At 42.1% G+C, this 22,812-nt stretch overlaps 1 protein-coding gene across 1 annotated transcript; it reads left to right on the forward strand.

Annotated features, from left to right (window-relative positions):
• Positions 1-8,939: 8,939 nt before the first annotated feature.
• Positions 8,940-22,526, forward strand: LOC118362686 (calmodulin-1). Its single transcript, XM_035743226.2, has 6 exons — positions 8,940-9,161; positions 13,475-13,505; positions 14,059-14,202; positions 16,633-16,739; positions 20,737-20,872; positions 21,524-22,526. The coding sequence occupies exons 1-6, from the start codon at positions 9,159-9,161 to the stop codon at positions 21,550-21,552; spliced, it is 450 nt and encodes a 149-aa protein (XP_035599119.1). The 5' UTR covers positions 8,940-9,158; the 3' UTR covers positions 21,553-22,526.
• The last annotated feature ends 286 nt before the right edge of the window (positions 22,527-22,812 follow it).

Consider the following 22,812-nt stretch of genomic DNA (forward strand, 5'->3'; position numbering starts at 1 on the left):
ATCACAGAGTGTCACCAGCAAAGCACCCCCACACCATCACACCTCCTCCTCCATGCTTCAAGGTGGGAACCACACATGTGGAGATCATCCGTTCACATACTCTGCGTCTCTCAAAGACACAGCGGTTGGAAACAAATCTCAAATTTGTACTCATCAGACCAAACGACAGATTTCCAGTGGTTTAATGTCTATTGCACGTGTTTCTTGCCCCAAGCTAGTCTCTTGTTCTTATTGGTGTCCTTTAGTAGTGGTTTCTTTGCAGCAATTCGACCATGAAGGCCTGATTCATGCAGTCTCCTTTGAACAGTTGATGTTGACATGTGTCTGTTGCTTGAACTCTGAAGCATTTCTTTGGGCTGCAATTTCTGAGGCTAGTAACTCTAATGAACTTAACCTCTGCAGCAGAGCTAACTCTGGGTCTTCCTTTCCTATGGCGGTCCTCATGAGAGCCAGTTTCATCATAGCGCTTGATGGTTTTTGCAACTGCACTTGAAGAAACTTTCAAAGTTCTTGAAATGTTCCGCGTCTTTTACCAAATAGGGATATCTTCTGTTTACCAACCCTACCTTGTCACAACACAACTGATTAGCTCAAACTAGGGCTGGGCGATTTGGCCAAAATATCCTATCATGACATTTTTCACAGTATGACAGTATTTGATGTTTTTGATTAAGAAAAGTTCTAAATTTGCTTTATGTGTAGTGCGTGACAACACATATATTGTAAATTATTTAAATGGGTCCTTCTCCATTCTGATTGTTTTATACTGTTCAATTCAACTTCAACCTAAAATTGTTTCCTGCATTTCCATCCATTTCTGCATTTCCTGCACTCATTTGAGATCATTTCCACACTGCCACTATATGGGGAAAAATACTAGGCCTTATTTTTAACCAAATGTTGCAATTGCGATTTAGATCAAAACACTTGGGTGAACTTTTGGAATCATGGAAATAGAATGTTTATTATAATTCTATAGTTAGAATATAAATAATAGTGGGCACTTTGAATACAGTGTTTGACATGACAACGAATGAAAATGCCATGGACAAGTTATTGTAACAGGATAGGAACCAAAGTGATTTTCAGTGTTTGCTCGGGGACCCTACAATCTGTGGCTACATTACATCTTTATTCATATAGCCAACATATTGATGCTTTGCCTATTCCTCTTTGATTTAGAACAGGAGTGGGGGGCGTCCGGCCTCTGGGCCGTATACGGCCAACGAGACCGTTTGATTAGGCCCCCGAGCCAATTCATAAATACATTTGTTTTTAAATCAATTTTTAAAAGCTCTAGACGTTGTTTTTCTCTTGTTTTCTCTTGTTTTATGTATTTTTTAAAAATCCCTCACCCCTGATTTAGAAGATACTGTTGCACAAACAACACGCTGATTTAAGCCTCCACCAGTACTGGTATCAGGCTGTATTAGCTAGCTACATTTGCTCTGACTCAGTACTTTATTAGCTAGTTAGCTAGACAGCTAACTAATGATTAGCATTAGTGGCTAACACAATTTAGCTTAACTTGCTAAGAAAATATAAACTAGCTGTTTGCAGATGTAAGAAACACAAACTAATATTGTAATTATAGAATTATTGTGGATTTATATTAAGATCAAAGTGGAAACAACATCGTTGTCATCAACATTGTTGCATGTGCTGCATTGACCATGCAGACTGAACGAAAGTGTCTCGTGGTCAAGCAACAACAAATGCGCTCCTTGAGTGACAGGGGGTGGGACTAGATCTGTGTGGAAAGCGGCATGGAGAGAGAGAGAGGGATGACTCAAGTTCGCTGACCCTCAACACTGGGGCCCCACAAGAGTGTGTGCTCAGCCCTCTGCTGTACTCCCTGTTCACCTACGACTGTGTGGCCATGCACGCCTCCAACTCAATCATCAAGTTTGCAGACAACATAACAGTAGTGGGCTTGATCACCAAGAACGACGAGACAGCCTACAGGGAGGAGGTGAGGGCACTCGGAGTGTGGTGTCAGGAAAACAACCTCTCACTCAACGTCAACAAAACAAAGGAGGTGATCGTGGACTTCAGGAAACAGCGGAGGGAGCACCACCCCCATCCACATCGAAAAGGTGGAAAGTTTTATGTTCCTGGGCGTACACATCACATAGAAACTGAAATGGTCCACCCACACAGGCAACCTCAGGAGGCTGAAGACATTTGGCTTGTCACCCAAACCCCTGACAAACTTTTACTGATGCACAATCGAGAGCATCCTGTCGGGCTGTATCACAGCCTGGTAAGGCAACTGCACCGCCATCAACAGCAAGGTTCTCCAGAGGGTGGTGCTGTCTGCACAAAGCATCACCGGGGGCAAACTACCTGCCATCCAGAACACCTACAACACCTAATCAAGTCAAAGGGTGGCTACTTTGAAGAATCTTAAATATAAAATAGATTTTGATTTGTACTTTATTGGTTACTACATGATTCCATACAGTGCCTTGCGAAAGTATTCGGCCCCCTTGAACTTTGCGACCTTTTGCCACATTTCAGGCTTCAAACATAAAGATATAAAAGTGTATTTTTTTGTGAAGAATCAACAACAAGTGGGACACAATCATGAAGTGGAACGACATTTATTGGATATTTCAAACTTTAACAAATAAAAAACTGAAAGATTGGGCGTGCAAAATTATTCAGCCCCTTTACTTTCAGTGCAGCAAACTCTCTCCAGAAGTTCAGTGAGGATCTCTGAATGATCCAATGTTAACCTAAATGAATAATGATGATAAATACAATCCACCTGTGTGTAATCAAGTCTCTGTATAAATGCACCTGCACTGTGATAGTCTCAGAGGTCCGTTAAAAGCGCAGAGAGCATCATGAAGAACAAAGAACACACCAGGCAGGTCCGAGATACTGTTGTGAAGAAGTTTAAAGCCGGATTTTGATACAAAAGATTTCCCAAGCTTTAAACATCCCAAGGAGCACTGTGCAAGCGATAATATTGAAATGGAAGGAGTATCAGACCACTGCAAATCTACCAAGACCTGGCCGTCCCTCTAAACTTTCAGCTCATACAAGGAGAAGACTGATCAGAGATGCAGCCAAGAGGCCCATGATCACTCTGGATGAACTGCAGAGATCTACAGCTGAGGTGGGACACTCTGTCCATAGGACAACAATCAGTCGTATATTGCACAAATCTGGCCTTTATGGAAGAGTGGCAAGACGAAAGCCATTTCTTAAAGATATCCATAAAAAGTGTTGTTTAAAGTTTGCCACAAGCCACCTGGGAGACACACCAAACATGTGGAAGAAGGTGCTCTGGTCAGATGAAACAAAAATTGAACTTTTTGGCAACAATGCAAAATGTTATGTTTGGCGTAAAAGCAACACAGCTCATCACCCTGACCACACCATCCCCACTGTCAAACATGGTGGTGGCAGCATCATGGTTTGGGCCTGCTTTTCTTCAGCAGGGACAGGGAAGATGGTTAAAATTGATGGGAAGATGGATGGAGCCAAATACAGGACCATTCTGGAAGAAAACCTGATGGAGTCTGCAAAAGACCTGAGACTGGGACGGAGATTTGTCTTCCAACAAGACAGTGATCCAAAACATAAAGCAAAATCTACAATGGAATGGTTCAAAAATAAACATATCCAGGTGTTAGAATGGCCAAGTCAAAGTCCAGACCTGAATCCAATCGAGAATCTGTGGAAAGAACTGAAAACTGCTGTTCACAAATGCTCTCCATCCAACCTCACTGAGCTCGAGCTGTTTTGCAAGGAGGAATGGGAAAAAATGTCAGTCTCTCGATGTGCAAAACTGATAGAGACATACCCCAAGCGACTTACAGCTGTAATAGCAGCAAAAGGTGGCGCTACAAAGTATTAACTTAAGGGGGCTGAATAATTTTGCACGCCCAATTTTTCAGTTTTTGATTTGTTAAAAAAGTTTGAAATATCCAATAAATGTCGTTCCACTTCATGATTGTGTCCCACTTGTTGTTGATTCTTCACAAAAAAAATACAGTTTTATATCTTTATGTTTGAAGCCTGAAATGTGGCAAAAGGTCGCAAAGTTCAAGGGGGCCAAATACTTTCACAAGGCACTGTACCCCTCCACAAGCACTTTCTATATAACCCACCACAAGCACTTTCTAAAAACCCCTGCACAAGCACTTTCTAAAAACTCCTCCACAAGCACTTTCTATATACCCCTCCACAAGCACTTTCTATATACCCCTCCACAAGCACTTTCTATATACCCCTCCACAAGCACTTTCTATATACCCCTCCACAAGCACTTTCTATATACCCCTCCACAAGCACTTTCTATATAACCCTCCACAAGCACTTTCTATATAACCCTCCACAAGCACTTTCTATATAACCCTCCACAAGCACTTTCTATATAACCCTCCACAAGCACTTTCTATACAACCCTCCACAAGCACTTTCTATATACCCCTCCACAAGCACTTTCTATATACCCCTCCACAAGCACTTTCTATATACCCCTCCACAAGCACTTTCTATATACCCCTCCACAAGCACTTTCTATATACCCCTCCACAAGCACTTTCTATATACCCCTCCACATGCACTTTCTATATACCCCTCCACATGCACTTTCTATATAACCCTCCACAAACACTTTCTATATAACCCTCCACAAGCACTTTCTATATAACCCTCCACAAGCACTTTCTCTATACCCCTCCACAAGCACTTTCTATATACACCTCCACAAGCATACATCCTATTATTAAACTCACTAGGACATATGGCTTATATCTAAGAAGCGCTCTGACAGGAAGGAAGGAATTTACAGCAGGTGAACTCTTTCACTTCCGCACCCTGACTGTGGGCTGCAGGCAGGCAGAGGGCTGAAGTAGTAAAACCACCTGTGAGATATGGATTACTGCAGGGCTGCAGACCCAAAACTGTCAGTGCAGCATTTATGATCAACCCGCCCCCCCCGTGATGATGCGTACTGTAATGAAGGCTCTGGCACCTGCAGCTGGAGCTGACTGACTCCCTCTCTGACTGACCTTGAGTTGGGAGCAGAACCAGGCTGCTAGCCAACAGATACCCTTTTCACACTATTGTGCCAACCTGAACCGGACTGTGCTGGCTCAGATATTTTATTTGCCAGGCCAGTGCAGTATCGTTTAGCTTGGCTCAGCTCTGTTCAGCTCACTAGCATGGATAGGGTATGAGTGGGCAGATGATGGCTAATGAGCGGCTACACAAGAGCTGATATGGCTGTAGTGGTGCAGAGATGAGGGGGGAGTGAAGGGGAGAGACGGATAGTGGAATGTGCTGCAGTGGTGCAGTGGAAGGGAGGTTACCTACCTACCGATGTCTTCTCTGTAGAGCGATTTGTACTCCAAGTTGGAAAGGTCTGCCCTTCTGACCACGCAGAAGGGCCAATCGGTGGGGGTCTAGAGGTCGTCCAGCCACACAAAAGACCCCTCCAGCTGACACTGCACCTCCTCACTATAGACAGAAATAACAACAACGTTAGGATCAATGCAGAGTATACACCTCTGAAGAAGAGTTGGCTGACATGTAACAAGTTAAGTGTTTTCATGATTGTATAAAAATACAATACAAATACAATAAGAGTAGAGTACAGAGCTCAAATATAATGGTGTACTTTAAGTCAGAAAACATTGATAGTAAAGCACAGATTAGTTGTAAAACATTGGTAGTACAGTACAGAACAGATCCAAAACATAATCCTACCATTAGGCTAATTTAACTGTAGCTTCAAAGACGAGTTACACAAGTCTCCTGTTTAGGAGTCAGTCCCTGAAAGAGAGGCATAGAGACGTGTGTGTGTGTGTGTCGTAGTTAGTTCAGAGTCTGTCAAGAAGAGCTCCTTCAACTGGCAGTCAGCCTAGACACCCAGAGTAGACCTCCTGTAACGCACTAAGCCACAGACACTTAATCTCTGTCCTACCCAGCAACAACTAGTACAGTATTACCAGTCATGGGCAAGTATTTAAAAAGCATCCTAGGGTAGGAGTGCTGGTCTAGGAACAGTTCACCCCTTGTCCAACTGATCCTATATCAGCACTCCTACTCTGAGATGCTTTATACATTTGAGCCCAGTCCTGAAATCCCTACCAGAGCATGTAAACCTGAGTGACTGGGTCTCACTGGGAACAAAGGGAGTGAGGTCATACGTGTGAGGTGTAGTCTCAGCCTTTTTCAGGAGATCACTGGAGTAGATAGTATTTGAATATGAGCCACTGCTTGCTGTAGAGGGTTCTCCATTCTTATTTTTATTCTTCTTGGATGGGTAGCCATTCTTATCCTCCCTATCTGTTGTCTGTCAGAAATGTTAGTAGTAAACATTTAAGTACAAATACCACAAGCTATTGACTTTTGGGTGAAATTCTCAACAACGGTCAATGCTCAGGTCATATCATCCCACATCCCAACATTCAAAGCCACTCGATAAAACCTCCAGTGCTTCTCAAAGAGGGCAGAATGCCTTATCCTGTCTCCTGTACAATGGAGCATGAAATACTATTCTGTCACAGAGGTAGGGAAATAACTGAATAACGATTAAAGAATTGTATGATAATAACATCTTGTTTCTGCTGGTTGTGTCTCATTGGCTTTCTCAGTGGCTCGCTGGTGGACAGAAAGAACATCGTCGGTGCAGAAACTTTGACTGCTCAGCCATTCTAGTTCCGAGGAGAGAGAGGGGGCATGTCTAATCAATCGAAATTAGTTCTCGCACTGTGTCCATAGGTTAGGTTTTGCATTTTGGGGGGACGTTAGCTATGTTACGAGCAGACTGTGTTACCGATGGCAAAGACACTTAGCTAGCTATAGTAAAATTGTGTTGGAAGCTATTTAGCTAACAAACTAGATCAACTATCAAGCTGACACTGGCAGCTCTTTTAATACGTTCTGTCAAAAGCAGACACGTCGCACATGCGTTTACTTTCACTAGATCTCTCTTTCAAAGTCCTGGGCCGTCACAGAAAGAGGGTTAGCTGGTTCACACTAAACATAAATAAACATTTTGGGTATTACCTTTAGGTGCATTCTCAGGTTTTGTATTTGATAATCGTACAAAAGCTGGAAATAGAGCCATGTGTTGTTCTCCCCTGCATGTAAACAGTCGGATAAATATGACGTCATCTCGGAAGCGACTGTGGTTTGTTGGAGGGGTAGTAGCTATAATTGTAGGCTAAATCGTGTTATCTTGATGGCACATTTTATGATTCAGTTTAGCCTATTCATCTTTGAGCATGAATCAATCAGTCACTTCCATAAACTGATTAAAGCGTGAATGTTGTTGGGATTCATCGTTAATTCAATGGTTTGCCAGTCCATTGATTGTTGCAGGCTGCGAGATAATTGTCTAAAATCAATCATCATTACTATTAAACAGTTTGTTTAGCCATAGTCAATTGGTAAATCTTGATTTTTGTATCCAGTACTGGTCTAATTTACAAAATAGACTTGGAATCAGCACAAGCTTTCTAATATTGTAATTCTATATTCCTTCATCGAAACCCGCCATTTAAAATTCCGCGACTCCATGTTCCGTGTATGTTTGCGGTGACCAATCGCCAATCACCACCACTCCTCCCGAAAAACTCAAATCGAGCCCTTGCCAGGTGAGGAGGAAACATTTTGAGAAACTACAAAGACTGAAAGAAACGTCTTGTCGTAAGCAATTATTACAGTATTGCGAAACTACTCTGTGTTACAATGTAGACTGTCCGGTTACACCATTTTCCAAAACCACTGAGGTAACATTAGCCGCCATTGCTTGACGCATTGCAGATCCAACGTAGCCAATCTTAGGCGCTCGTACAGTGAACAGAATATTGCAGGTCCACAGTAGCCAATGAGGAGCGCCGTCTCAAAAATAACCGCAATTTCTCCAGCGTCAACAAAGAGACAGACCCGTGTGTTCTAAAGTATTCTTCCGCAGAGATAAAACAGTGCGTTGCAAAAAGTAGAGCGCCCGTGTTCCAGCTCGAGCTCATCAGAAACCTGCCAATTCATAGGCACGGGTTGCATTGAGTACTTTACAGTGCACAGACATACATTTGTCGAAGTAAACTACAATCTGTACTGTTTGCCATATGACCAAAGCCGCTTCCACAACATATTCTCTGCCAATGTCAACAATTGACTGTTTATTTTGCAACTTTTTTTTTGTAAATATGACACCTTATGTGTTAGGTTTTTTATTATCACAAACAGCATGCAGAATTGAGATACACAACCTAGTAATTATTTGCATACACCGATCAAAATACAAATGCATGAACTGAATATATGCTTTTCACTTTATTTGAGAATAACAAAGAATAGGCTATAGATATTGAATATGGATCCCCTACTAAGGCATGCTCTCTATAATTTCATTATTGGAAGAAATTACAGATTTAGGATATCATGAAATCCTCTGGAAACAAGTTGGTTCTGAGTTTGCAAAACATTGGAAATAAATATTTTATTTTCACCAGTTGTATTACCAAGGAGTCCAACTATAAAACTCCATTATTGGTACATTTGTCAATGACTGATATTGGGGAATTAATATGAATTCAATATTAATACACTTGCCTACTTCTGTTGCAGAAGTTTAAATGGTTAATTTGTCATGGAAACTTTGAACCACTATATGTTTTTTACTTTCCCAGCTCTATCATCTGTTGAAATAAATCTATTATATTCTCAGATTATCATTATCGCCATATGCACCAATAAAATAATGTAATGCATATGTGTGCCTTTTCCTTTGAAATATAAATATATATCTGGTGCTGCTCATCTACAATGCAAAAATAAAGGAATGGCTGGTCAAATGTAGATGTATGAATAGTTGAGTGTGTAAGTAGCCTACTTTCACCATGTAAGTGTCACTGTTGTGCTGTGTGTGGTCAATAGCTTTATTTAGTGCCAATGAATCTCTGCTAGGCAAGTTGATGCTGAGGAGTGAGGGATCCAGGCTGCCTGTCCTGCAGTGGGAAAATGCGGAAGTGAGTGAGAACGGTTTTCAGCGGCGGAGGAATACACCAAGCTATATAGACACAGATCGCGAGAGCTTCACAACTTCAGCCCATCATTAGAGGTCCGCGGGAGCTGGTCAGTCTCGTAGTCTAGTTTTAGAAAACAAACCAACCCATCCAGCGCCGTCAGACATGGTAAGTATAATATTTTGTGATTGATTCGAAATATAATTTTTAGGTAAAATATAATGAAAGGCAGGAATGCAAAGTTTGCCTGCATAGGACGATTCGCGTGAAACGTTGAACGTTTCGAGTGATCATGCGTCGATGCTGGCTTGTTAGATTGTTGGGTGTCATATCTTTATTGGAGGCTACAATTCATATTGGTCGGATATAAGACTCATGATAACTCTTTAAGAAGTTTATTTTAGGCTGATAATCGAGGCAATGGCTTTCATCATGTCAGCGAGCCATACCTAACTATACGCGTCCGTGAAACAGGCGCAGTTTGATTTTAATGTTTAACAAAATCGGTGTTATGAGCCGGTAATGTTACGTGTTAAGGTCATGTAATCGAAAATGTGAGCTATCCAATTTTGATCAAACGGAAGCTGTGAAACCCTTGAGATTTCTGTCACTTCCACATGCACAGGCAGACGAACGAATGTAGCGATCTGTTAATGCTGTTCGAGGGACCAGTGCATGCTGCTGTGCCTACCCCCCCCCCCCCAGAAAATCACTATCATTCAGAATTATATAAATGATTAAATACTTTTGACACGATGTTACATTTTTTTCATTTTTTATTAGGTGACTTTGATCTGATTCAGCAATGCACTTGATCGTATCATTTGATATATTATCAATCTTTTTCAGGTTCTGTTACTTGTCTGAACGATGTAAATGTGTTTCATGTATCTTTTGGCCTCTGGAGACATCAGGGGAACCCCATCTATGGAACTATATGCTACTTGGTGGAATATTAACGGCGTTTTGATTCAATCTGCTTATCCCACTTTTCAATGCTTACAAATAATTTATGGACTTGTTATTTTTATCACGGTTTCCGGTCATTTATGGACTCTCTATTTAATCAAATGTAATCTGCGCCATTGTTGTGTGTGCGATCGAAAGTGATGATATAGCCTCTATGGTAATACTTTTAGAATAGCTGCCCTATCTCTGACCGGACATGCAGATGCTTGACTTGTGCCTTGGTCTTATCACTTTTTATACACGGATGGAGAACAATGTATTGAATATCATGTGGTTCTCCCGTTCGTAATTAACTTTACGGTTGTCACAGGAGGATCAACGTCCATGAGATATCTCTCAGCTGCCTAAATTGGAGGGCTTAATTGTGCTGTATAAGCAGCGGGAGGACAGCGTAAAAACCTTCATATCTAAGTAAATTATGTTGTTGTGCTCAATGCACACATTGTTTCTCTGAAAGCATGGAAGGAATGTCTCCACCAAAGTGGTGATAACAAAGCTACTGATTGTAGACTGAATCAAGCCTTTCATATGGACACGCACATCAGTTTACCCACTGGCCTGGGTACACTGGGTCCACTGTTTTGGCTCTTGCTCGGATGTTTGATTGGGTGTGGTGGGCAATCAGACAATCTTTTTAGATGTGTGTTTGTTTGTGTGCTGTGAAGGTGTGAACGGAAAGATTGTGGGTCCTCTGTGCTCTCTGCTGTAGTTGTGGAGTCATTGACCCTTACACGGAGTCCTGTTGTGTGCCATGACCAGGAAATGAATGTGTGTTTCCATGCAGAAATGGCTAAAAGACGGACTCTGAGATTATCTGCTCTATTAGTTAGTATTTTGACACTATGTAGGGAAAAAAATGCCATTACTGTGACTGGACTTTTTCTCTCTCGCTTTACTGGCATTGAATGGCCACAGGCTTTGTTAGTATACATACATGCAGGGTGACTGACTGTCTTAGCAGAGCCTCCCAACTCCGAGTGCGGACAACCAGCTCAAATTATATTATTTATCCAAAGTAGGGTGATTCTAATGCATGAAAAAAGCCTTGGCTAGATACCATTCTGTGACAAAGTTGCTCATTTACAATGTTCATGTCATTAAACAATAAGTAGCCATAACCAATGTGTTGAATATTTCTGCAAGCGATTGATGAGCAAGGGTGGGTTTGGTGTATGTGATCATATAGCCTAGAGGATTACTATGCCCCGTGATATCACTGCACATTATATCACACGCTCATACGATGTGGTAGTGTCTGATTAACTCCATCCCTCTGCTACAGGCCTATGTGATGTGTTCAGGAGGAAAGTGGAGCTTTAGTCATGTGGGCAGACGCACAAACTGGACATGGCAGTGACAAGAAGCCTATCACTCACAAATGTTTTTCTCTGTGGCACTACTCTACCACCACATGGCCCTCGGGGACCACTTTTCAATGTTGTGTGAAAGTGGCAATACCACGCTGATCAGCAGCTATGCTGTTTTTAGTTCTCATATGGAGGCCAGATTCCTGGGGAGGTTGTGTTGCGCTTGTGAATCCAGGTCAGATTCCTGGCAGATGGATGTGTGGCTGTGCGTATAGTGGTGTGAGTGTGTGTTAGGGGTCTTTTTCCCTGCCTGGGGTGCTGGAGGGAAGAAGGGTGTTCCTGGCTGAGGTCCTGTAGGCTGGGGCTGTACTGGGCTAGCCCTGAGGAGCCAACAGGGGTAAGGAGGAGGACCTCTCCTCTGGGGACACTGCCAAACAATACTGCTGATGGTTCAGAGAAAGAAAGCCAAGGTATAGCTTAGATGAAAGCCAATATATCAGAGGGGTTAGTTGACAGTGACTGTACAATAGACCTGACACCTTGATGTGACAGTCAGCCCCTGCCAGGCTCTGTGTGTGTGGGGCTGCCAGACAGGGAGCCATCAGCATCTAGCCTCTGACCCTGGATGCTCTCTCTGTCCAACCAACCTGGTGGGGGGCCCTAAGCACTATGTGACCGGGCTTTAATCATGGAAATGATCCTTCGGGGCCCCTTGTTGGTTTCTGTAACCATACCACCACGCTGACAGCCCAGATTGCGAGGTGGCGAAAAGCACGACACGATACATCAACCCCAGAGCTTGTTGAAACGACCCATGGGGCTGCTGTCTGTATTTGGATATCCTAACTTCCACATGTTTGTTAGGCTGCCACTACAGTGGGAGGTAGCCAGTCAGTCACATCACTGCCACAGTAGCCTGCTTCAGGTCAGGTAAACCCTTTCAGCCAGCTGAGCCCCACTCCCAGAGACTTGACACAGCTTGACACTGCTCCCCACGTCTAGGAGCCAGAGACCTGACAACATAGCTCCAGGCAGGCTGAGGAGACGTAAGCGAACCATGTTGCCCAAGAAGACGCACTGCTACCAGGATGATGACTTGGTTTCTCTGTCCATGGTGTATGAGCTTCTGGACCAGCAGCAGTTCTTCTACAAGGAGCTGATTGAGCAGCAGGAGAGGAACTTCAAGACCTTCTTACAGATGCTGGTGGACTCCATCAACAGTCGCATCGACAACGTGGTCAAAGAGGTCCAGGACATGAAGAACGGCTTGCATGTTACCAAGACTGAACTGGTGGACGTCAGGCGCCAAGGCAACATAAATGCCAAGCGGGCAGAGTGCCTGGCTGAGGGGCTGGTGATTGTGCGGGAGGCCATGAATGCCCTCTCCTCCAAGGCTGGGGTGTTCGATGGAAAGCCGAAGAAGGGTAATCTATGTCTGGGCGGCAAGCCAGACGCGAGGAAGGTGGACACCTGGCAGGACCAGCCTAAGGCAAAGAAGCTGGTGGCTGACCTCACCGACCTGCACTTTGGCGAGTTTCAGGTCCCCAAACTCTACTATGCCCTCTGTATGAATGATAGGGGAGGTGAAACTGGTTGCGTGATGAGGGGGGACGCCGGTGGTGTGTAAGCAGAAACGGGCTCTAGTCTAGATTAACCAGTTAGCCTGCCCTTCTGTTGCTTTCTTATTGTCAGTCATTTTGGCCAGTACACCTGTGTAGTTGCATGAGTGATATCAGATTTTGTGGGAAACATGGCTGGTTTGGCTTGAAGTGTATATGAGTCTGTGTAGGTGACTGTCAGTGTCTTAAGTGTACTCCTGCATTGTGTGTATGTAGGCCAGGACTATGTTAAATTCAAGTGAGAAATGTCTGGCCTTTCCTCTGTGGCATTAATGTGCAATGTAGCTCAGCAGTCCCAGAGTAGACAGGCAGCCTGACCGTGTGTTTTCAACATCGGGTTACTGTATTCTCTGCTCTGCCTTAGATGGATCATTGCCTAGACTATGTAGTATTGTATCTGTTGCTCGGAGATCACTGTGTACATACTGTTGCTCAGAGGTGGACTGGGAAGGAAAAAGGAAGAAATGGGTCAATTTTTCTGTAGTGCTGCTTGTGTTCAGTCTTCAGTCACAATACCAAGCCATTGATCTTTTTTTTAAATGTTTAATTATTATTCCTCTCCCTCTCTTTCTGCCCCCCCTCTCAGGCCGACCAATTAACAGAGGAGCAGATTGCCGGTAAACAGTTCAACGCACATGCACGCACACATTTCAATTTTCAGCTGTGTATTAATATTTCATTTGCGTTAGTCATGTCAGCTAGCTAGCTCTGGACGGCTGCTTGACATTCCTACTCTGGATGTAATGGCAGACTGAGACCTGGCAGACTGAGACCTGGCAGACTGAGACCTGGCAGACTGAGACCTGGCAGACTGAGACCTGGCAGACATGCCTGTTGTTGACGAGACCTTTTAGCCACTCACCTTTACAATAAACTAATGTAATCCTTTCAAGCTGTTGCCATATCATAGCCCATGAGGTCAAACTGAGGTGTGATTATATTATTGCTTTGTAAATGTAACTCAATCCAATTAACAAATGTAACCTAGATGAGACGGCCCATATGTAAATTCTATGAACTCATGACTAAGTCACTTTGGATAAAAGTGTCTGCTAAATGGCATACATTATGAGAAGTCAGTGACTGTCTAATCAAGTTGTTTTTTAATGTAGCTCAGCTGTGATCTTTCCTTATTTTGGACACGACTAACTGTTGCCGTCTTCTCTGCAGAGTTCAAGGAGGCGTTCTCCTTGTTCGATAAAGACGGCGATGGCACCATCACAACCAAAGAGCTGGGCACCGTCATGAGGTCGCTGGGACAGAACCCCACCGAGGCAGAGCTACAGGACATGATCAACGAGGTCGACGCTGATGGTGAGTGAGTTCCACCTGCTACGGTGTAGGGTGAAGATGCACCAGAACGCATATTTATCTCACTAATATTTAAGGTTAGAGAAGAGGAAGCTGATCCTAGATATGTACCTATGGGGAAACATCCCTGTGGAGTGGATCCTACTAGGGTTGTAAAGTTCCCAGGTTTTCCAGAAATCCCCGTGTGGTGGATTCCTGGAGGGAATAAGCAAGAAGGGAATTTCTGTAAAAGCTGGGAATTTAAGCAAAACTGAAGTACTACTCTTATCTCCTTGGGCTATGTTATAATGCAGATGTGGGTGTGTTCAGTCACTTCCCTGCTCTCCCTTCTGGAAGTGAACCCAACAGTGATGAACATTGATTCTTATTTATAGAGTTATGGACATGTTTATCCACGGCCTAACTTGTCTTAGTGCTGGGACTGGGAGTACTTGAATTGATTATAATGACTGACTGTCACTATTTAGGTCAGTCAGACCTAGCGACTGCCTGCAACAAAGCCAGTTGAATAATGGCAGCAGGTAATAATGGCCTAGTGAAATCCATGACATAATCCACTCTGAGCTCTGCTCTGCTGGGATGCACATTCTCTGAGGGACCAGGGAAGGAGCTCGGCGCAGCAGTGGTACACCCTGTTTACACACACGGTAGTACCCGTCCACTCAATGGGGAAGTTGAAACACCCAGTCTGTGCGTTATACATAAGGAGGGACTCTGCCCGCTCTGTCTATAGAATGCAACAGTAACACACACACTGGGGAACAGTCAGTAATACACTGCCCTGTATATGTAATGGAATGAGCGATAGATATGTATGTATGTATATTAGTTGAAGTCGGAAGTTTACATACACTTAGGTTGGAGTCATTAACTAGTTTCAACCACGTCAACTAGGTTTTTTAACAAGAAATTTGTGGAAAGTTATCTACTTTGTGAATGACACAAGTACATTTTCCAACAGTTGTTTACAGACAGATTTTTTTTTATTTTTTATTTCACTTAATTCACTATCACAATTCCAGTAGGTCAGAAGTTTCCATACACTAAGTTGACTGTGCCTTTTTAAACAGCTTGGAAAATTCCAGAAAATTATGTCATGGCTTCAGAAGATTCTGACTGGCTAAGTGACATAATTTGAGTCAATTGGAGGTGTACCTCTGGATATATTTCAAGGCTTACCTTCAAACTCAGTGCCTCTTTGCAAACTGAAGAACATCATCCCAGTCATGAAGCACAGATGTGGCAGCATCATGTTGTCGGGGGTGCTTTGCTGCAGGAGGGACTAATGCTCTTCACAAAGTAGATGACATCATGAGCATGGAAAACTGTGGATATATTGACGCAACATTTCAAGACTTCAATCAGGAAGTTAAAGCTTGGTTGCAAATGGGTCTTCCAGATGGACAATGATCCCAAGCATACTTCCAAAGTTGTGGCAAAATGGCTTAAGAACAGTCAAGGTATTGGAGTGGCCGTCACAAAGCCCTGACCTCCATCCTATGGAAAATTTGTGGGCAAAACTGGAAAAGGTGTGTGCGAGCAAGGAGGCCAACAAACCTGACTCGGTTACACCAGCTCTGTCAGGATGAATGGGAGAATTCACCCAATGTATTGTGGGAAGCTTGTGGAATGCTACTTGACACGTTTGACCCAAGTTCAACAATTTTAAATGCAATGCTACCAAATACTAATTCAGTGCATGTAAACTTCTGACCCACTGGGAATGTGATAAAATAAATAAAAGCTGAAATAAATCATTTTCTACTATTCTGACATTTCACATTCTTTAAAATAAAGTGTTGATCCGGACTGACCTAAGACAGGGAGTTTTTACGATGATTAAATGTCAGGAATTGTGAAAATTAGTTTAAATGTATTTGGCTAAGGTGTATGAACTTCTGACTTCAACTGTATATATCATACACACAGACCGAGCGAACGAGGACATGTGGAGTGGAGAACAGACATGCATTAATTCACTGGGGAACTGTATGTCAGGAGAGGGAACAGCTCTGCTCAGAGGAATGGTCTTAACCAGGAATCACACACATGATCTCACACACAAACTCACTCCGCTGTACCTGGAGCCCCCCCCCGCCCTCCCCGTCACACACACACCCTTGACGAGCCAAGACTAATCCAGGTTAAATGTGATCAGTGTTGGTGTGAGTGTCTGCTCCAAATGGTTTAGCCAGACCCCCTGAAGTTCTGATCCAGTGACCTTCACTGCTCTCTGTGATCCTGTCATGGCTTTCTTTTGCTTTGCATTAGAGGCATCTCAACCCCTTCCAGAGCCTGTTGTAGTGGTACTCAGCCCACTCTGGACCACGCATGGCCCACTGCAACAGGGGCTTAAATCCCTTAAAAACAACTTTCAATTCTTTCTGTTTAAAGTTTAAAAAAATAAAGTTTTCCTTTTTCTCCCCCTCCCAGGCAATGGCACCATTGATTTCCCAGAGTTCCTCACTATGATGGCCAGGAAAATGAAGGACACAGACAGTGAGGAGGAGATTCGTGAGGCGTTCAGGGTATTCGACAAGGTAAGGATAGTGCCAGCCGTGTGTGTGTGTGTTAGGGCTGGGCGACATGGCCGACAAGTGATTTCAAGTCTTCATTCTAATTTTTATACTGTTCAATTTTGACCAAAACAAATTTCAGCACTTAACATTTCTGCATTTCCTGCACTCCAATTGCAGTGGTGGAAAAAAATACCCAATTTGTCTTGAGAATAATTTAAATATAAGGTAATAGAAAATTACTCAAGTAAGTCACCCAGTAAAACACTAGAGTAAAAGTATTTGGTTTTAAATGTACTTAAGTATCAAAACTATAACTAATTTCAAATTCCTTATATTAAGCAAACCAGATGGCCAACAGAGCACCAACACTCAGACATGATTTACAAACAAAGCATTTGTGTTTAGTGAGTCCTCCAGATCAGAGGCAGTAGATGACCAGGAATGTTCTCTTGACAAGTGTGTGAATTGGACTTTTTCCTGTCCTGCTAAGCATTCAAAATGTAATGAGTACTTTTAGGTGTCAGAATCTATAGAGTAAAAGGTACAGTGTTTTCTTTAGGACTGTAGTGAAGTAAAAGTTATCAAAAATAGTAATGTCCAGATACCAACAAAAAAAATGACTTGAATAGCACTTGAAAGTATTTTTACTTAAGTACTTTACACCACTGCTCAATTGAGAATTTCCACACTGCTGTGTAGAGCTGCACGATATGGGCAATAATATAATAATCTAGGACTTATTTTTAACCAAATATTGCGATTTGACTTGCGAATTAGAATGACTATTCTAATTCTATAGTTAGAATAAACTAGTGGGCACTTTGAATACAGTGTTTGAGATGACAACGAATCAAAATGCCAGGGAGGAGTTGACAGGGTAGGAACTAAAGTGTTGATACTTGTTTCCTAGGGGACCCTATAAGCTTTTGCTACATTGCATGTTTTCTCTTAGCTACTTCATGTAGCTAGCATATTCTTGCTTTGCATATTCCTCTGATTTAGAAGATACTGTTGCACAAACAACATGCTGATTTTAGGTCTACACCATCACTGGTATTATCAGGCTGTATTAGCTAGCTAAGTTTGCTCTTACTCGGTACATTTATTAGCATTAGTGGTTGACAATTAGTCTCTAGATTTAGTTAGGGCAATTTGTTAAGGAAAGAGTGTTTGCTGATTTAAGAAACACTAACTAATAGTGCCATTATAAAATGCTGGTGGGTTTTTATTAAGAGTCTAAGTGAAAACAACATTGTTGCATGTGCTATATTGACCAAGCTCGTGGTTGAGGAACATCAAATGTGCTCCTTGAGTGACAGGGGGCGTGGCTAGCTCTGTGTGGAAATGATCTCAGAGAGTGGACAGATGAGTCAAGTAGCAAAGTAAAAATTAACATTACAGATGGCATATCACATTTAACAAACCAAACATTAAATTACTGGTATAGAAGGTAAAGTAAAAACCAAACCGGTCCCTGCATCAATACTGGTATATCATAAAATATGGTATACCAGCCCTAGTGTGTGTACTCTTTACTGTACTTGTGGGAGGGATTACATGTTTACATAGTTGATATTGTATGAGATTAAGCTTTGTACAGTGCATTTGGAAATCATTCAGACTCCTTGACTTTTTCCACATTTTGTTAACATTACAGCTTTATTTTAAAATGGAAAATCCTCAACACATAATGAATGACAAACAAGATTCTAGAAATTTTTGCAAATGTATAAAACATGCCTTATTTACATAAGTATTCAGACGCTCTGCTATGAGACTCGAACTTGAGCTCAGGTGCATCCTGTTTCCATTGCTTATCCTTGATGATCCTACAACTCTATTGGAGTCCACCTGTGGTAAATTCAATTTATTGGACAGGATTTGGAAAGGCACACCTGTCTATATAAGGTCCCACAGTTGACAGTGCATGTCAAAAACGAATCAATGACGTCGACGGAGTTGTCTGTAGAGCTCCGAGACAGGATTGTGTTGAGGCACAGATCTGGGGAAGGGTACCACATTACTTTTGCAGCATTGAAGATCCCCAAGAACAGTGGCCTCCATCGTTCTTAAATGGAATACGTTTGGAACCACCAAGACTCTTCCTTGAGCTGGCCGTCCAGTCAAACTGAGCAATCGAGGGAGAAGGGCCTTGGTCAGGGAGGTGACCAGGAACCTGACCAGGAACCTGATGGTCACTCTGACAGAGCTCCAGAGTTCTTCTATGGAGATGGGGGAACCTTCCAGAAGGACAACCATCTCTGCAGCACACCACCAATCAGGCCTTTATGGTAGATTGGCCAGATGGAAGCCACTCCTCAGTAAAAGAGACATGACAGCCTGCTTGGAGTTTGCCAAAAGGCACCTAAAGGACTCTGATCATGAGAAACAAGATTCTCTGGTCTGATGAAACCAAGATTGAACTCAAGCATTTCTACAAGCCTGTTTTTGCTTTCACATTATGGGGTGTTGTGTGCAAATGGGGGGGGACTATTTAATCCATTTCAGAATAAGGCTGTGGGAAAAGTCAATGGGTCTGAATACTTTCCAAATGTACTGTTTTATTTGTTATCTATATTTCTCCACTGTTTGTCAAGCAGTGTATGATCGGTAGGGCTGTCCCCAACTAAATAAAAAAATTATTGGTCGACCAAGACTTCTTTCCATCAATCAATTGGTTAAAATGTGTATTTTCCATATTGACACATCCTATGTGTTTTAATTAACTATATGCACTGCGCTTGTCTGATGCTTTAAGTGACCTGTTTGAAATAATTAAGACTCACACAAATGCCGAGAGGGGGTCTGACCAGCAATTGATTTGATTATGCCAGTCTCTTTTAAATTTTATATATATATATTTTTTTAAGGCAGAGTTACTGTGTGACTAGCACGCTTTGTTAACCAAATCCCTAATTTAAGGGAAAAGCACTATTCCCTCAACCCTTGCTCCCTCTCTGTGATACATGTATCTCATGCATGTCACCAGTGGGGCTTGTCCTATAGCGTATTAATACATTGGTTATAACGAACTTTGAACTGTAACACGTGACAGCAAAATGGACATGAAATATACATTTGAAACGGCAGAATGTTTACTGGTTGCTCAGGAGGTAAAGGGGAAGTCAGATGTATAACTTGACTAGTTGTGGAAAATACTGGAGGTCAAGAGAATGGTAAGGAGCAACTGCTGCGTGCATATTATGTGTGCCAAACAGATACTGTATAGGTGACCATATAACTTCTGACTGGTTGGAACAATGTAAACAACACTACATAAATTATAAGCTTACCAGAGAATCTAACGTTTTTTTGTTAAGCCTACTATTAGAGCAAAGACTAAGCGATTGAATGCAATTTCCGAAGTGGAACGGTTTGTAAAAGCTTATTATTCAAGGGTCGCTTTATTTGAACTAAAATGCTTGGTTGCATTTCAAATCATGAAAGCTGTGTCGTGTCTTTGGCTATGCCGTATTAAGTGACATGCTATTCTATAAAATAATCTCTCTGTAATTAATATTACCTGATTGAGCTAATAATGTAAATGTAATTAACTTGAGTCTGGCACCACGAAATAATATTCATAGAGCTGTTATCTTCCTTTCCTAACCTGTATAAGGTATCACTTCTGTAGTGAATAAGAGTTAAAGGCCAAGTAATATTTTACCTCAATAGCAGTTAATATTAATTGTGGTGACCAGGAACCCGATGGTCACTGTAGTTTGTAATCTGACAGAGCTCCAGAGTTCTTCTATTGTCGATCAAGGGCTTATATAGGAAGGGAGAGGGTAGGGTGTGTTTGAAAAGTTATAACCCATGTCCCTTCACTGATAGGGCTCTGTTCAATCTTATGAAAACCCAAATCTGACATTTTCTTGGGCGAGAAGCTAAAATCACAAAAAGACTACCATGGCATTTCATCCCATCACAAATAGCATACATTAAATTAGTATGGTAAAGTCCCTTTGGAACTGTGTTTGCCGTGAGATGTCACACGCTCACCACCTCTCCCTTGCAGGATGGGAATGGCTACATCAGTGCAGCAGAGCTCCGTCACGTTATGACAAACCTGGGAGAAAAGTTAACAGACGAGGAGGTCGACGAGATGATCAGAGAAGCCGACATTGACGGAGACGGACAGGTCAACTATGAAGGTAAGAAGAGGACAGTGCTTCGTTCTGCTGTGTAGGAGATCTCAGCAGTGTCCCTATGGGGGACTAGTCAGTAGAGCTGTCACCCACAAACTCCTACTGTACAGCCAGTCTTGGTTTTTCTGCTGCTCCCCTCATCCCTTTCTACAGCTCCAATTCCTCTCATCCCTTTCTACTACCTGATCCCACTCTCATCCCACTCTTCTCTCACTTTCTTACGCCCTGATTCCTTTCTACAATCCCTATTATTTTCCCCCTTCTCCTCATCCCTTTTCTATTGCCCTGATCCTCTTCTAATTTTCTGATGCCTGATCCCCCTCTTCACTCATTCCCCCCCATCTCTCCTTTTTACCATCCTGATCTCCCCCTCTTCACTCTACTGCGATCATCCTATTACTGCCCGATCCACCTGTTCTGTCATCCTGATCCCTTTATTTTCTCATCCCTTTCTTATAGAATTGGTCCATCTCTCTCTAATAGGATATTTGGCTTATGTAAACAGTCTTCATAAGATTTAATTGTATTATGATTTGTCTTTAATGGTTTTTTTTTTGATTGTCTGGATCTGACATGTAATTGCTGCCTTGATCAGTGGTTGGTTGTTTTCTCTTCATTCTCCTAATGTCTGCTTTTGTTTTGTTCTTTTGTTCACAGAGTTTGTACAAATGATGACAGCAAAATGAAGCTCCCCTACCCTTCTCCTGACCTTAGAAGACAAAAAAAATCAGTCAAATGTTTTACTTACCTCTTGCAAAAATATACATTTATTCATACTGTTTCTGTATAGAAAACATAACTGAATGTTGAAAAATTAAAAAATCAGTCCACATAAAAGTAAAAATAAATACAATTTAAAAAATAAACATCTGCATGTACTGGTTAGTGGTCCTGTCCCCAAAGATGAGTTAGACATCAGTAATAACAGAAATAATACCTGTAAACAAAACCGTCAACAACTAAAGAAAGCACTTGGCAAACTGCTTATTGGTTCCTGTTGCTAATGGTAACGTTTGGGCTGGCCAATCGTCTTTTCTTTTCCTGTTTCTGTTCTTCATGCATGCAGCTTGAGACTGGTGATGCAGTCCAGCCAATGGGCTCACTCTGATTCCACAGTGGTGTCGAGGGTACCGCCGTGGGGTTTTGGTACAGTCTATGTTGAGAGAAAGAGAAGTGCTCGGATGGGGGGGGGGGTCATACTAAACTCTCATAGAGATGAAATGAATGGGACCTTTGCAGTTTGCTTAATTACAAAAATATATTTTTAAGAAAATTATCATTAAAAAAAAATCATTTTAGAACTGTTTGGCATGTTGGGAATATTTGGATTTCTGTTTCCTTGTTATGCGTTGAACTTTGGGTATGATTCGAGGGGGTTGGAGGTGAGATGAGGAGGCTGGTTTTTCCGGACTCTATTTACCTGCTTGGGGAAGTATTTTTGGCAAGGAAACGCGGTTATATCGTCAATGTTTTTATCTTCTGTTTCTCGACTGACCATGGTTGAGTGTGGGTTTTAATCCATCTACAGCGCATCTAGGGTCTTCAACACCTGAGTCTTCTCTAGACTGTTCATCTTGTTCAGTTTAGTTCATTCCAAGTTGTACATGCTAGTCTTTTAATTTTTTTTTTTTCCAATAAAAGACCATGAACTTAACCTTAACTCCTTTCCTGTGTGTGTGGATCTGTCTGTTGTGAAGGAATTGTGTTACATTAGAATAGGACTGATTTGATAACCCAAATATCTCATTCTGTCCTTCAATTTATTAATGCACACCCTCACCCTGCTTCTACACTGACATTAATTACCCATTCTGATAATTGCCTGACCTATGATTTGATGACTGGCATCTAATTTTAGATAAAGATACAGCCCACGTTTTATTTTATTCTATCAGAAACCTGAAGGAGATCACTATCCGGGAAGTTATTAAGTGGCTGAATGGATT

The sequence above is a fragment of the Oncorhynchus keta genome, chromosome 29 (genome assembly GCF_023373465.1).
Source record: "Oncorhynchus keta strain PuntledgeMale-10-30-2019 chromosome 29, Oket_V2, whole genome shotgun sequence".
NCBI classification, from domain to species: Eukaryota; Metazoa; Chordata; class Actinopteri; order Salmoniformes; family Salmonidae; genus Oncorhynchus; species Oncorhynchus keta.